Source organism: Mercenaria mercenaria, chromosome 19, assembly GCF_021730395.1.
Source record: "Mercenaria mercenaria strain notata chromosome 19, MADL_Memer_1, whole genome shotgun sequence".
Classification (NCBI taxonomy): domain Eukaryota; kingdom Metazoa; phylum Mollusca; class Bivalvia; order Venerida; family Veneridae; genus Mercenaria; species Mercenaria mercenaria.
In genome coordinates, this window is record NC_069379.1 from 8,188,613 (window position 1) to 8,202,698 (window position 14,086).

The window sequence follows — 14,086 nt, forward strand, 5'->3', positions numbered from 1 at the left end:
TGGTTTTCTTATGGCGTGGCTCAATTATTATACTGTGAAATCATTCTATTTGTTGGGTACTGCGTTTTGTGTAGTTCGTGTTACAATGTTGCAAATCTACAGAATCAGACCCTTTGTATTTCTTTACGAGCTCTCGACGAAATGTCATGCCGATTTAGCCAAAACCACGTCTTAATATTTAGAAGTAGTTATATACTGTCATAGATATATAGGAAATGATCCTGGTAAAAACACTGAATCGTATGTATGCTATTGAAATTCTGTCTACCGGCTGTTCAATTCTTAGAGGTTAGTTGCACATTTTACATTTAGTCTTCCTAGTCTACTTTCTCATGTGCCCGAGTATTAAGAATCATATGAATGATATTATATATCTACTCCGTTGTAAACAGATTAGATGATATCATGTTGAGTTTCATTGTTCGTGAAAATTTCCTTGATATTCTACCAAAAGAATAGTTCCTCTTCTTTGTCAGTTTCTAGTACGAAACTGCTACCACGACGTAAACAATATTACTCATTTGATCTGAATATTTCTTTGGTTACATTCACATAAGATTCTTTAAACTATACCGATTCAACAACAATAAAATTGACTATTTGTCCCTAATTGTGTACACTATACACGTGTCACGCACGTTTCTGAAATAAATCACGACCATAATTCAAACATAATTATTCTTACTTCTTCGTTTTATCTTTACCACTGAACTTGAAAATTCGGACGAACATTCCTATTTCCTCTTACACTTATCTTTAGATTAAATAATTATTTCGAATTGTTTCATTCGTGATTGAAACACACTGTACAGAAAACAACAAAATTTTTTTTACAAGAATATCGTTGGATTTGCGCGCACGTGCAGCACTAACGCTTCAAGCCGCTGGTCAGTTCGACTGCTAAGATTTATTATTGATAAATAATTTTCATATATCTGTTACAAGCATGTTAAGAACGTGATCTGTATATTATTTGAAAAATAAATACATTTTCCTATTGTTAGGTTTTAAAAGTCAATGTTTTAGGGCCATTTCTTTTACTTAGATATTCTTACACAGTGATAAATTGGTATATTTCACAGTAGATGGCCATCTCGTTATCTGAAGCAAGCCGAATTCAAATTTGCAGTTGTGTTTAAAGTTCCATAGGGCATAAGGCTTATATATATCATGCATAATTACAGGGTTAGAAAAACATTATTTTCATTGCACATTGACTTACAAAGTTAGAGATATGAAGGGAGATAATCAAAAACAATAATTTCATCAAATTTTATACTCTTTTATGTTATTCATAATTAATATTAAAAAAATATAAGAGAAAACAACTATCAAAAATTGAATTTAACAAGAAAGAAATATACATATGTATTGTATGATCATACCAAAAACATGCGGTAGCCACAATATCAACAAAGCCATTACCTTTCCTTTAACTACAAGTTAAAAGTTATGTACTTAAACATGGGACAAAAACAGTGATAACTTAGAACATCATACAGTAAGAAACCACTAGGTTAGCCCTTTTTACAAAATAAGTCCACAGAATTATTCATTTCGTCAACTACTGCAAAATATCATTATAAAAATATGGCCAGCAAGCGTCAGTAAAACATTGAAAACTCTAGATCTGCAGGTTCGCGGTCAGAGTAAGCTGGCAGCATGGCTATTAGATGACTACTTCCTAAAATTGATACGATTTGAAAGAAGAATTGACAGCTAGGGTATCGGTTTTTTCCTATAGTATGATAGAAACTGTGACAATATACACTGGTAACAATCTGCTGGACAGATTTCAACATAATTGAACAAAAATTAAAATGTTTCATTTGTGCATTTTTACTAAAACATTTAACTCCTTACCCTAATAAATTTCTATAATGAACGTGTCCAACTTTAGATTTAAACAGTACAATTAACTGTTAAAAGGGGTGCTTACCAACAATATGCTGACTGAAGGGCGATCATTGCAGACCATGATCAGACTACATGGATGTATAGGCTTATCTTTGGTTTGTACTGACCGCAAATGCAAATTCATTTGCCGCCAGCAGACTAAAGATTAAAACTATTCACTTTGACGAAAACATGACCGACTTTACCTTGGTTATTTTCGACAATTTGAAAAACCAATTGCCTGATTTTAGAATGACTTTAACAAAATAAGCTTTTATATTAGGACTAGAAGGCAGTGTGAGTTTTCATAAGTTTTTAACAAGTTTCGCTGTGAAACTAACGAGGGCGTTTGAGGGTGGTTATGGTAAACTATAATAACTGGCAATATCTTTTTCAGCATTTGAACGTTTTGTTATAAATGTTAAAATCTATTTCGTATGTTGAAATTTAAAATGATATTTTGCTTAAAATCTCCGGATTAAAGGTATTTAATGTGAAAATACGTAATTTAATGATCTGTGTAACAAGATCTTTTGGAAGCATATAATGCAATCAAGCAGATTAATAGCAAACTCGGTTTGATTGTGTCTAATCGTTTTATTCAATTCAAGGCTGAACGTACTTTGACAAAATTCAATTAAACAAGCAACATTCAGTTTTATTAAATGATGTTAAATTTATATAAAACCTTCTGTCTTTAAAATTAATTTCCTTAACTAATTGTTACAAAATGGTGAGTTCATGACATTACAATTAAAATAAATCATCACGACAAAAAAAAAATGGGATATTTTTTTTCTTTTTCTCTTGAATCTGTGATTGCATAGTACATGTAGTACTTAAGAAGTTCATGATAAGGAAGTGACTTATCTCAACAGATAAATTTCAAGTACGGTGATGATTCGTATGATTTTATACAAGTGTTTCAAGAGAAACGGAAGTGTTTAATTTTCTAGACTAATTATGTATAATGACTAATACTGCAATATGAAATTATGAGATGTTTTTAACATGCTTAAACTCATTTCAACAGTTACAAGCAAGCGTCCATAGTAATTGTTTCATTTTTAAATTCATTTCCAGAATGGTCATTAAAGACCATGCATACTACTGGGCCTATTTTAACTTTTTCCAAAAGCACCTCCATATAATACCAATACGAAACTAAAGTTCTTTTTTCTATTTAAGAAAGTCAGCAACATCAGATATTGGCTACCTATAAATCATCTAACTATTTACACAACTCGGCGCTACTTATCTTCTCTGAAAGCCAATGCTTACTACCTGATTGTATTTGGCTGCATACAAAACATTTCTAATTAGTCAAATTTAAATTCTAATACTTTACATAGTTAACTAAGTTGATCTGGTGTTATATAATTCCTCCGTTGCAAACACCTCATATATTGACATGTTGGTTTAAATATTCATTAAAGCTTCTTTCATATTCTCCCAAAAGAGCAGCTCCCCATCTTCGTCAGTTGTGTACTCTATATATGTATTTGATTTTATCCAATCTAACATTTCTGTAGTCATAAGTTTTGTTGGAACGTCTCCAAACATTACAACTAGAAGGCAATTAACTCCATCTCGCGAGTAGATGCTTTCCATTCTCGCTATATTGAACTCGTAAAGGCACCACTTGCTTTTCAAGAAGTTTTGCGAAAGAATGACGACGGTTTTTCTGCTGCTTCTTATAGCATCTATAATATTGTCGGCAATATTGTTTCCAGGTATAAAGTCCCTATCGTGAATGCACAATTGTTTGCCTTGTCTTTCAAGGTTCGGAATCATCTTGTCTAGGATAAAACGCAAATCTTCATTAGCATATGATATGAAAGCGTCATATATAAAATTGCCCTCTTCATTGGGATGATTATATAATTTGTTATAGCCAAAATGCCTAATTTTAGTTATCCTCATCATGTATCTTAGTTTCCATCGATTTTTATAGATAAAACCCGCAGTAACAATGGCAAAAAATAAAGTAATTGCAATGGAATTTAGAACTATTAAACCTAGGTACGAGCGGCATTCCTTCTCAATAGTATTTACAACTTTTAGAAAACCATTCACTGACAGTTTTGCACCTCCTTTGTCGTGAAATATGTATTCATTGAAATGAAGGAAATTTTTTTTGTGTTCAACCATCCATTTCAAATATTCTTTTCCTTCACATGTGATTGTAATAACATTATTTCTAAGATCAATTGTGAATTGTTTTCCCAATCGCTTTGCATTAACTTCCAGCTTCTTTGTGAGCATGGTAGGGAGAGTGTGGAAAAAATTTAATTTCAAATTTAAATGTAGCAGACTGTGCAATGTATTCGTCTCTATAGTCCAAGTTTCAATGTTATTCACACTCAGATCTAGTGTCTCTAGCTTTGACATTTTTGCAAATACTTTTGGCGGAAGGGAAGAAATGATATTTGATGATAAATTTAAAACTTTAAGGTTTACCAGTTTATCAAACACTACAGGTCCATAGTTCTCATCTGAAAGCACTAAACCGATGAAATTTTCTTGCAGTTGCAGATTCTCAACGCTTGAGAACTTATCAAAGAATTTTGATCCAATATGTGAACAATAATTTCGTGATAAATTCAAATATTTCAAATTTGGAAAGGGACCGATGGGTCCTATCCAAGAATACAAAATGTTTCCAGAAACATCTAGGTATTCCATGAAGTCGAGGGGTGGAAAAACTTGAAATTGTGTCAGTCTATATCTCATATCTGACTGAGAAAATTCCAATCTTTTTAATTTCCTTGGGAACATTGGCCAATTCTTATATATATTAATTTTGTCGTCTTTAAAATAAGGACATCTGTTATTCAACCTGCTTATATTTTTCAAGAATTCATTTTGCATATATGGACAATAAGAATTGTTTCTAGTGTTTTCGTTGTAGGTATCAATAGGCTCATTTTGAAATAGAATTGGGTTGTGTGCTGTATTTTGTTTATTGGCGTAAATTTCGTTGACATTCTCCATACATCCCAATTGCAGTAAGTAAGGTCCAAACGTAAATGTGTTGTCCTCTACTCGCATTTTTCTAACAGTGTGAGGCAATAATATCAGTGCGTTTGTTTCAAAAGATTGAAGGCGGTTACTGTTGAAGACAATTTCAGTCAAAGATGTATTCCAAACGTAACATACATCCTGTATTCTGATCTGGGTGCCTAAGCCGAAAGTACTATGCACTTGAGAATAATTTACACAAGAGATATTGGTAAATTGTAGGCTGTATGTAATGTTTTTTAGCACACGAAATCCAAGGCGAAAATTCTGAGACAAGTCTAATATTTCTAAGTGTCGCATATTGTTAAATGCACCGGCATCTATGTTTTCTATTTGACAAGAAGACATATTCAAATTTTTTACATAAGGAATGTTTTCCAATGTCGAATTTGTTATTTGTTTAATGTTACATTTTCCATTTAACCCAGATAGTGCTACAGTTTGCAACCTTGAAAGCCAACGATAACTCACAGGAATTATTTTGTCCCTGATCCCATCCATATATAGCGCTTCAAGGCTAATGAGATATGATAAATCTGGGTATGATAAATTACTATTAATGTTTACTTTCAAATTCCCATTCAACATCAGCGTCTTGATTGTTGACGGAAATGTAAGGTTTAGCCGAACATTTACATCATAGACAGCCAAACTGTTGTTGCTAATATCGAGTAAAGTGATACGATCAAGACTTGCAAACGCACCTTTCTCTATAACGCTGATTTTATTTCCCCCAAAGTATATCTCGTACAGCTTATCACATCCCTTTATGTCAAGTTTGTCTATGCTTCTGTAGCCGTTTTGTTCCATATGCAGATAAGAAATATTCTTATATGTCATGTTGCTTATAAATTCACAAATTTTCCATATTGGAAGCATTGTCCCGGAGCAATCCATCTGGTTATAAAGATTACAGGAGCATGCTCTATTAGGCCCACAGGGTAACGTGCTTGATCCAGCTACAGATAAGATCAAAGCGAATATTACTGGACTGATATTCATTCTTTTTCCAGATGTAGTGTTTAAGATTACGTTCAATATGTGTTAATATCCTACAGAAATGTACACAATAGGAATATAATCCAGGCACTCTCAAACTAAGTGGTTAATATTGTCACAATAGAAACAAACTACTACTCAAAACAGTTCCTCTTTCTATATTATCAAACGAGTAAACATCTATTTGAGTGTAATTGTTCTTCATGTAATTAGAATTACTGAGCACAACATTATTTAATATGAACATAAATAACTTCCTTTAAGTATTGTTTCTCCAACTGTTTATCATCTTATGCAAATGACAACGTCACTCACAGATATATATTTAGCATAAATACATGCAAAGGTTAATGTAAAAATGATTACACGCATTGCTTTGTTCATTTTATTTATAATACATTTGTGTAGAGGGAAGTTTAAGTTAATTACATTCGATGACAGCTTCCTGGCCGGCTGACCAGTCAGCTGTTTGGATAATGTCGTTTAGATTTGTACTTTGTAGTTTTTGTTTGTAAGGACATGAAATGATAATGATAATATGATATTAAAACAACACACATATTAAACCATTTTTCAGTATTAATTAATACTCATACATGATCATGTATCAAATTTGCTTGTTTTTAGTTATTGATATAATAATCATACATGAAATGTAAGGGTAAAAATAAGCTTTACTCAGCAAACTTGTGATTTTCTAGACTTCGTAGGAAGAACTTTATTGTCGGCTCGTCAAATAAAATACCGAGATATTTTACTTCCATGTTTTCTAGGGTTTCAAAACACACCGCATAGTTATTTTTTTGTTATATGCCTACCTTCCAGCTTTTTCCCTGTGTGGAGACCATGAGACTGGCTTACAAACTTCAGTGATTATGGATATTAAATAGGATATCCACCATAATCATAAACAGGAAGTAAAGTGGACAGCTTATGACCTTAACTATGGCGAAAAGCAAACACAAACATCAAAATATTTATTTCTTTTTTATAGAAGTGTATGTATGAGGAATTGTTCATATATACCTCTCGACCTTAGGAGTCTAACTAAACTGATTTGATTTTTCCCAAATACAGACCTAATATAGCCAAAATACGTGTACATTGTATATTATTGTGTCGACAAGAAAGATACTCAAATTATAGAACTAGGCTGATGTAGAATTGGTTAGTATTTGATGTATTCAAACACACAGTTTTCAAAATGTGAATATACATTTTGTATGCCCTTTTTAGTCGAATTCACACAAACTTCCGAGCACAAAATTCTCACTCTCGCACGGTGCGTCGCTCCATGTGTAAGTCGTGTTATCTTGACGTTGATACAACATAATGCAGTACTCCACGTTACCTTCACTTGCGCTTGGTTCTCCATCGTGCCAATAGTTGTACCCTGCAGAGACTCCGGTACCGTCTAGCCAAACAAACCCGCTTGAATTGTCCTTACCACCAATCCAGTACAAATTAACTGTAACAATAAACTTCAAACATAACAACAATAGGTTCTTTGTAATTTTCGTAACATAATTCATGTCTAAATTTCGTCTAAAGATAACAAAATCTATATTAACCGATACTTATTCAAACAATACATTTTTCTTGCCTGAGTCAAGGCAAATTTGGATATTTCAAAGTTTCACATAAATATTAAGAACAAAAGGCTTTGTTAGACACGTATAAAATCCAACAGTTGTCACTTTTGGGGAATGGTTGTAATTTTGTCACTATGTGTTTATAACAGAAGATTCAATTTCTATTAACGTTGCAAAAATATTTCACGAGAATGGTTCAGAACGCATGTATAAAAAGATCCATTTTTCACTGAATATAACTGCATTTTCTACTTTAATAAAACTCTTAAGGATATAGAAAAGAAATGACACTCGACAGTTTCCGTGTAATTATGTATTCTCGTCAAGGCTCTTCGGCAATTGTAGCTCAAAACGACCATGGCTTTTGGAAAAAACCGGAGAATGCCGAAGTTGCAACAAAGAATATTGAATTTTCCAAGTACGGACCCAATACTCAAATATATAAAACAATATTATGTGCAATTTCTAAATAAGTTACCATTTCGTGGCCATATACTGTAACAGTTTAATCTCGATATCTCGAACAAACTTCTCTCAAAATACCGACTATTTCCAAGTCATTTTCTGAAACCACGTGCACAAAATATGATTCTGTATTTTAATATCAAATTATCGAGGTAAAATGCTCGAGATACCGTGCTTCTACACTATTATATAACAAGCTGTAAAATCAAACCTGCTGAAGGTAGAATATTCCTCTCAATGAAAGTTTGCTCTTCCTGGGATTTAATGTCAGCCAATCGACCACCAAGACTCTCACAATTTGCCTGTAACAAAATGAAATAAGTGGAAAACCACAGGGCGCCCAACATGTCATAAACCAAAATATTACAGGTAACAAGCCGACGGAAACAAATGTTATTGTATTCGGATAAAAAAGAAATAGAAATGTTTTGTCCTTTGGTGTTTCATTTTCTGTGTTGTGTGCGAGGGTTTTTCGTGTGTGTCTTTTGGGAGGCGGCGTGTTTTGAACGTGGCTTTCCCTGTTGGATATTCTTCCTTGATTTTTATGAACGGCAAATAACATAGACGTAATAAGACACAGCCAAAAGGCACGAGGGAATCGTCTCAACATGCTAAATTATTCAAGTTTGTTTGCGATCTAATACATGGTTTACAATATAGAGGTTATTACATGATTGAGTTTTCACACTTGATTTATTAAACGCAATGAAGAAAATCTCTGTCGAGCATTTTGTCACTTTTATTGTACAAGTTTAAGAAATTTAATATAAAAAGACACAAATGTAATATTCTGTTTAACATATGTAAGCTTTTTCTTATGGCAGGCATGTAGCCGGTAGTAATGTGAACGTATCGCGCCATGCTTAAGAGTTCTTCTCGACTAGCTTTTGGGATAGCAAATGTAAAAGAAAACTTGTTTCATTTTAATCATTTGTCAACCTGTAAAACTTTCGTCGGTTATTTTTAATTTTGTTTACATATTTATCTTACGGACATGTGTCCTCAACGGAATGCAGTGTATGCAAACTCACAGAACCCTGAGAATACGGCTCCTTCGCCTAAGCCACCCATGCTGAAACCCTACACAATACGATGTACAAATCTCCAAATAAGGATGTTTTAACACTATATACTTAGGAGACCCGCACGTGGCTGATATTTTAACAGGCCGGAAATCTGCATACACTACACTATTAAGTGGCTATCAATGTTGAGAACATTTGTCTCTATAACTTGTTACATGTTTTTGTCTTTAAAATAGCCACAAAAGACCGCCAACCAGAAGGTATTATGCAATAGAAAACCCGTTTTTACTGATTATTCCATTAAAGGGAGATAATTTAACATTAGAACATAAGACGGTCGTAACACTTAAATCAATTATAACTAACACACCTTCTGAGTATGTTCAATAAGAGTGATGTAAAATGCAGTCGCCTAAGCACCAGTTTTTATTTTTTCCGAATGAAAACTGAAAATCTACAATAGCATGTAGAATGAAAATTCATCAGGAATTCTAGTATGCTTGTTTTTATTAAACACGATTATGTTAACGGCGATGACGTCAGTTTTTTTTGTTGCGACCAAGAAAGAGCGCTACTATTTTACCTGTTGTTAAAGACAAAGGGCATATTAGAATTGAAATAATGTATAGCGAAATCATCGTGTTTTACTTAATTGAATACACTCAAAATCAATAATATGTCGCCGGAAATATTTACTCACGCTACGCCTTCGCGAAAATATTCCACTGACGTGTAACCTCTTCTTAATGTATTAATAACGTTAAAACACGATTTTTCTAATATATGTAGATACATTATTTTTTAAAAAATTTACCTTTGCTTGTACCCAGTTCATGTTGTATGTTACAAGTCTGTAGGCTGAAATAGATCACATGCTTGAATAAATGTGTTAGTTTACATCGGCCGGTTTATATTGTTTGATATCATATCGACACTGTTTTTGTAACATCAGAGATAGTTGAAGATAGGCACCATTTCGTGTACTAAATGCATTATTCGAGTTTTTATTTTCGAAAACAGTGTTAAAGATAGAACTATTTATTGGATAATCGGTTATGATTCTGTCAAAAACCGATATTTGTTTCCATTTGACTTCTAAGCTTCACAGACATAAACGATCAGTCACGTTTCAATCTGATTTTCTTTGAGCGAAATCTGACATGATGACCGGCATCATTGGAACGGTTTTGTTGAGTAGGTTCAGAAAAAAATATATACTTCTAGAAATCTACCACGTATGATTTTCTAGATACCGAGGTTTAAAACGAAATCATTCATGCGTTACAATCCGGGTTTTCTCCTTCGTTACTGGACAGAACCTAGGCATGTGGGGTATCTAACGAAATGTCTCGATGAGCGCTATTTACTCTGAGATTCGAATCGAGGTTAAAATCACTCATGCGCTCATCGAGACATTTTGTCAGATATCCTACATGCCTAGGCTCTGTCAAATAACGAAGGAGAAAAACATGGTTGTAATGCATGAATGCTTTCGTTTTAAACCCCGATATGTAGAAAATCATGCGTGACAGACTCATAAAAGTACACATTCTGAACCTACTCAACAAGACATTTCCAATGATGCCGGTCTAATACCTCCATGATAACTTTGCATTTGGTGACGTCATTTTCGGTTGGAAATCAGATTTTAGAAATGAACACCATCCGGGCTTACCAAAATGTTAAATACCCATAACGTCAAAATTGACCCTAATTCACTAATTTAACCTTCTCTATTTTTAGGTTAAATTGAATAGATAACAGCAATATAAAGTGAAACGGGGCGCGAATCCTTGAAATAGAATCCGTCCTATTGTTTATAATAAAGGAGCTCTATTGTTCTCCACGAACGTGCCGTAACACGTTTAGGCTCCACCTATTGTTTCTCGGGGTGCGGCCTTCTATTTTAAAATTTAGGTAATCGTCTGCTACATGATAGATATGTTAACACACTGTTAACTCAACCACCGACTGATTTCAAAAAAATAACTCCTCAAAGAACAAAATGGGGGCTTATATAGATAAAAATGTACTTGTTGGAGATTTTGAAGCAACCCGTCTGCAACATTTTCCCTTTACATTGCCCTTTTGTTGCATGGTTCGATGGCTATGGGTACTCTTTGATTCTGTGAAATCTAACCCTTAACTTTTATTTTTTTATATAACATGCTTAAGAATAGATAATATTATATAAATGATTACAATGATTTCTTTCAATAATTTGGATAAAATTGACAAATTTTTAAAATAATGTAAATCAATTAACTCAACGAAACATATTTAAAATGACGACCCGTACCCTATATAAAATTCCAGCTTTATTATGAATGAGCATAACCCTCATCCGCCATACGCACGTCAAGACGTGAATTATTTTCATCACTTGTAGATACCAATAAAATTTCTGTCCATTCTATTTCTTTTTAATATGTTAATAATTGTGTAATGTGTTTGTTTGTTTGTTTGTTTGTTTGTTTGCCAAAGACATAAATATGTCGATTTGCAAATATAAGTATTGTGTTATAATAAACAAACATCCGACAAGCCTCGAACCAAAAGTGATAAGTCCGTATGGGTTTAAATCGGCAAACCTTACCACACGGGAAAGAAGTCACCATCTGATAAAATAACTATACTTACCCTTACGGTTGTACGACAGACCTAAACCTTGGCCACCATTTGTATACCACCTGCAACCGACACACCTCATCAGTGTCGACTCGTAGATTACTCCAAGGCATGAAGATTCACTTGCACACTTGACCGAACACTGTATCAGACTCAGAATTCCACTAATGTTAAAGATTCCCGAGTTTTCCGCACATGTAAAGCCATTGTGCGCAGAAAACTCCCTAAATTTTACGACTTCTGCTTCAACCGTGGCGTTGTCATCTCTAAAACTGCTAATTAACAACAACAGAAAAGCGAAAAGCAACCGTAACGTCCGCATCATGATGTTTCAGCAGACTAATAAAAATCGCGTAATTATACTCCTTGTTTAATCAATTAATATAATGTTTGCATAAAGAAGCAAATAAGTTGTAATCAATGAAACTTATTAAAAGACGTTTAAATAGATACTTAATATTAATTAATATTTACATAAAGAATTCATATTTCATTATCCTGTTCTCACTTCGCACAGTGTTTATTTGCATATTTCTATTAATGGTTTTTCTTGTGTGTTTTTTTCTAGATTAAGGAGAAGGGATTTTTGTGCAGGTGGAAGTTTCGCGCGAATGTTGAAACAGTGTCATGTGGATTTTTCTCTTAAGCCGTATACATATACAGTGTATTATGATCGTATAAAAACACTGTCTGTTCCATATTATTCTGAATTAGTGTTTTAACACTTGTTTTTGTTTTACATCAATATTATATTTTACACAAAATGTATTGTAAATAGTATTTATTCCTTAAACAAATATGCCTATCGAGTATTTACGCATGTGCCTATCATTAGTTTTTAAAATCAGATGCCATTTGTAGGAAACATACAGTCCTAATTTATATGCGGACGTTCTTTTTTACCTTTTTGTTTATTATCAACGAGATACATTTTTTTTTTATTTTAAAATTATTTTTAAAGTTTTCAATTTTTAAGCATTTTTAAATGGACCTACATGGGAAGGATGTTTGGACGTTTGCTGTTACATATAAGGATCATTCTTTTCTATACTCCTTCTAAAATTCATAGAAAAATGTAACCATTTTTACATTGTAAAGATATAATGCTGTGATCAAGATATAATATGGAAATATTTCATAATCAAATATTTGATACATGGAGACACGTTATAACAAAACAGTATAAGCAGTCTTGACAGTCTTTAAATCATTTATTTTGTGAAACATCACAAAAATGCAATTTAAAACCGTATGATTTTCAAGCAAACACCATAAATCATCTATTTTGTCAGTTTGGTGAGCGATGCTAATATACAGATCAATAATCAATCAAAAGAATATAATTACCATACGGTGACAATTCCGTTCCTCGCTGCAGTAATCTAATAATAAAAAAACACCAACACAAAACAATTATTAGCCTTTATACCCATTAATAAACAAACAATCATTTTTTTGGGGGAGGTGTGTGTGTGTGTGTGTGGGGGGGGGGGGGGGGGGGGTTGAGAGTAAGAAAAAATGCTTCGAAATTGATCGATAAAATAACTTTCTTTTTCTATATATTCACAGGTTGAATTGGGAAGTGGCTGGTACTTCCAATTGACTATAATTGCAACCTAAGCACTAAACATTGACTGATAACTCTCTCTCTCTCTCTCTCTCTCTGATCTCAATTTGAACATTTGTTTCTTGTTTAAAATATCCATTAAACAAATAATAATGATTTTTATTCAAATAAAGGTTAAACGCCTCTCGTATTCAAACAATATGATATTTAATATGAAATATTATGCAAATAGACAATTATAGAATATAATTAAAATACGTCAGCAGACAACAGAGAACACCGTATGATATTAATGGTGATTAAACCTACACGAGTGCAGTATGAAGAATGGTAATTATCATAAGGCGCCAATGTTCTTCTTAAGAACGGAAAGTACATACTATTAGACAAATTGAGATTATCTTGACAATCTACCTATATATCAAGTTTCTTAAAATAGTCACGGATTTTTTCTTAGACTACTAAAAGTAACAGGAAAACAAAGCATTAACAATAACAAAATCTTATTCATAAAAGTAACAATTCAAATACTTTAACGATATTATTCTAACTGTGAAGTACATTACTTATATAAAAGAAAATTCAAAATCCTGTCTTAGTCAATATGTAATAGGTATTAATTCCCCATTATTCACAAATCCGAACTGAATTTAAAGTATCCAAAGTATACAAATCCTCTCTTTAAAGATATACTTTCTAATTCTACAATGGCCAAGAAATGTTGAATATCCAAAATCATAATATTTTGTTATTCAGAAATACATGAAACTTTTTATATAAGATCTTACTGTAGGTTCTTCCCTGTTCCATTGAGCTTCTTATTTAAAGTATCATGGAATACTCCAGAAATTTTATATATCACCAAGAACGAAAAGAAGATTCTTGAAAACACA

General features: G+C 32.8%; 2 protein-coding genes across 2 annotated transcripts; both read right to left on the reverse strand.

Annotated features, from left to right (window-relative positions):
* Positions 1-1,269: 1,269 nt before the first annotated feature.
* On the reverse strand, positions 1,270-6,356 carry LOC123542401 (toll-like receptor 4). Its single transcript, XM_045328236.2, has one exon. It carries the CDS (start codon positions 5,917-5,919, stop codon positions 3,316-3,318), a length of 2,604 nt encoding a protein of 867 aa, XP_045184171.2. The 5' UTR covers positions 5,920-6,356; the 3' UTR covers positions 1,270-3,315.
* A 534-nt stretch (positions 6,357-6,890) lies between these two features.
* LOC123542928 (brevican core protein-like) lies at positions 6,891-12,689 on the reverse strand. Its single transcript, XM_045329140.2, has 4 exons — positions 11,639-12,689; positions 9,813-9,856; positions 8,185-8,275; positions 6,891-7,384 (listed from the first exon to the last, which is right to left on the reverse strand). The coding sequence occupies exons 1-4, from the start codon at positions 11,949-11,951 to the stop codon at positions 7,149-7,151; spliced, it is 684 nt and encodes a 227-aa protein (XP_045185075.2). The 5' UTR covers positions 11,952-12,689; the 3' UTR covers positions 6,891-7,148.
* Between the last annotated feature and the right edge of the window lie 1,397 nt (positions 12,690-14,086).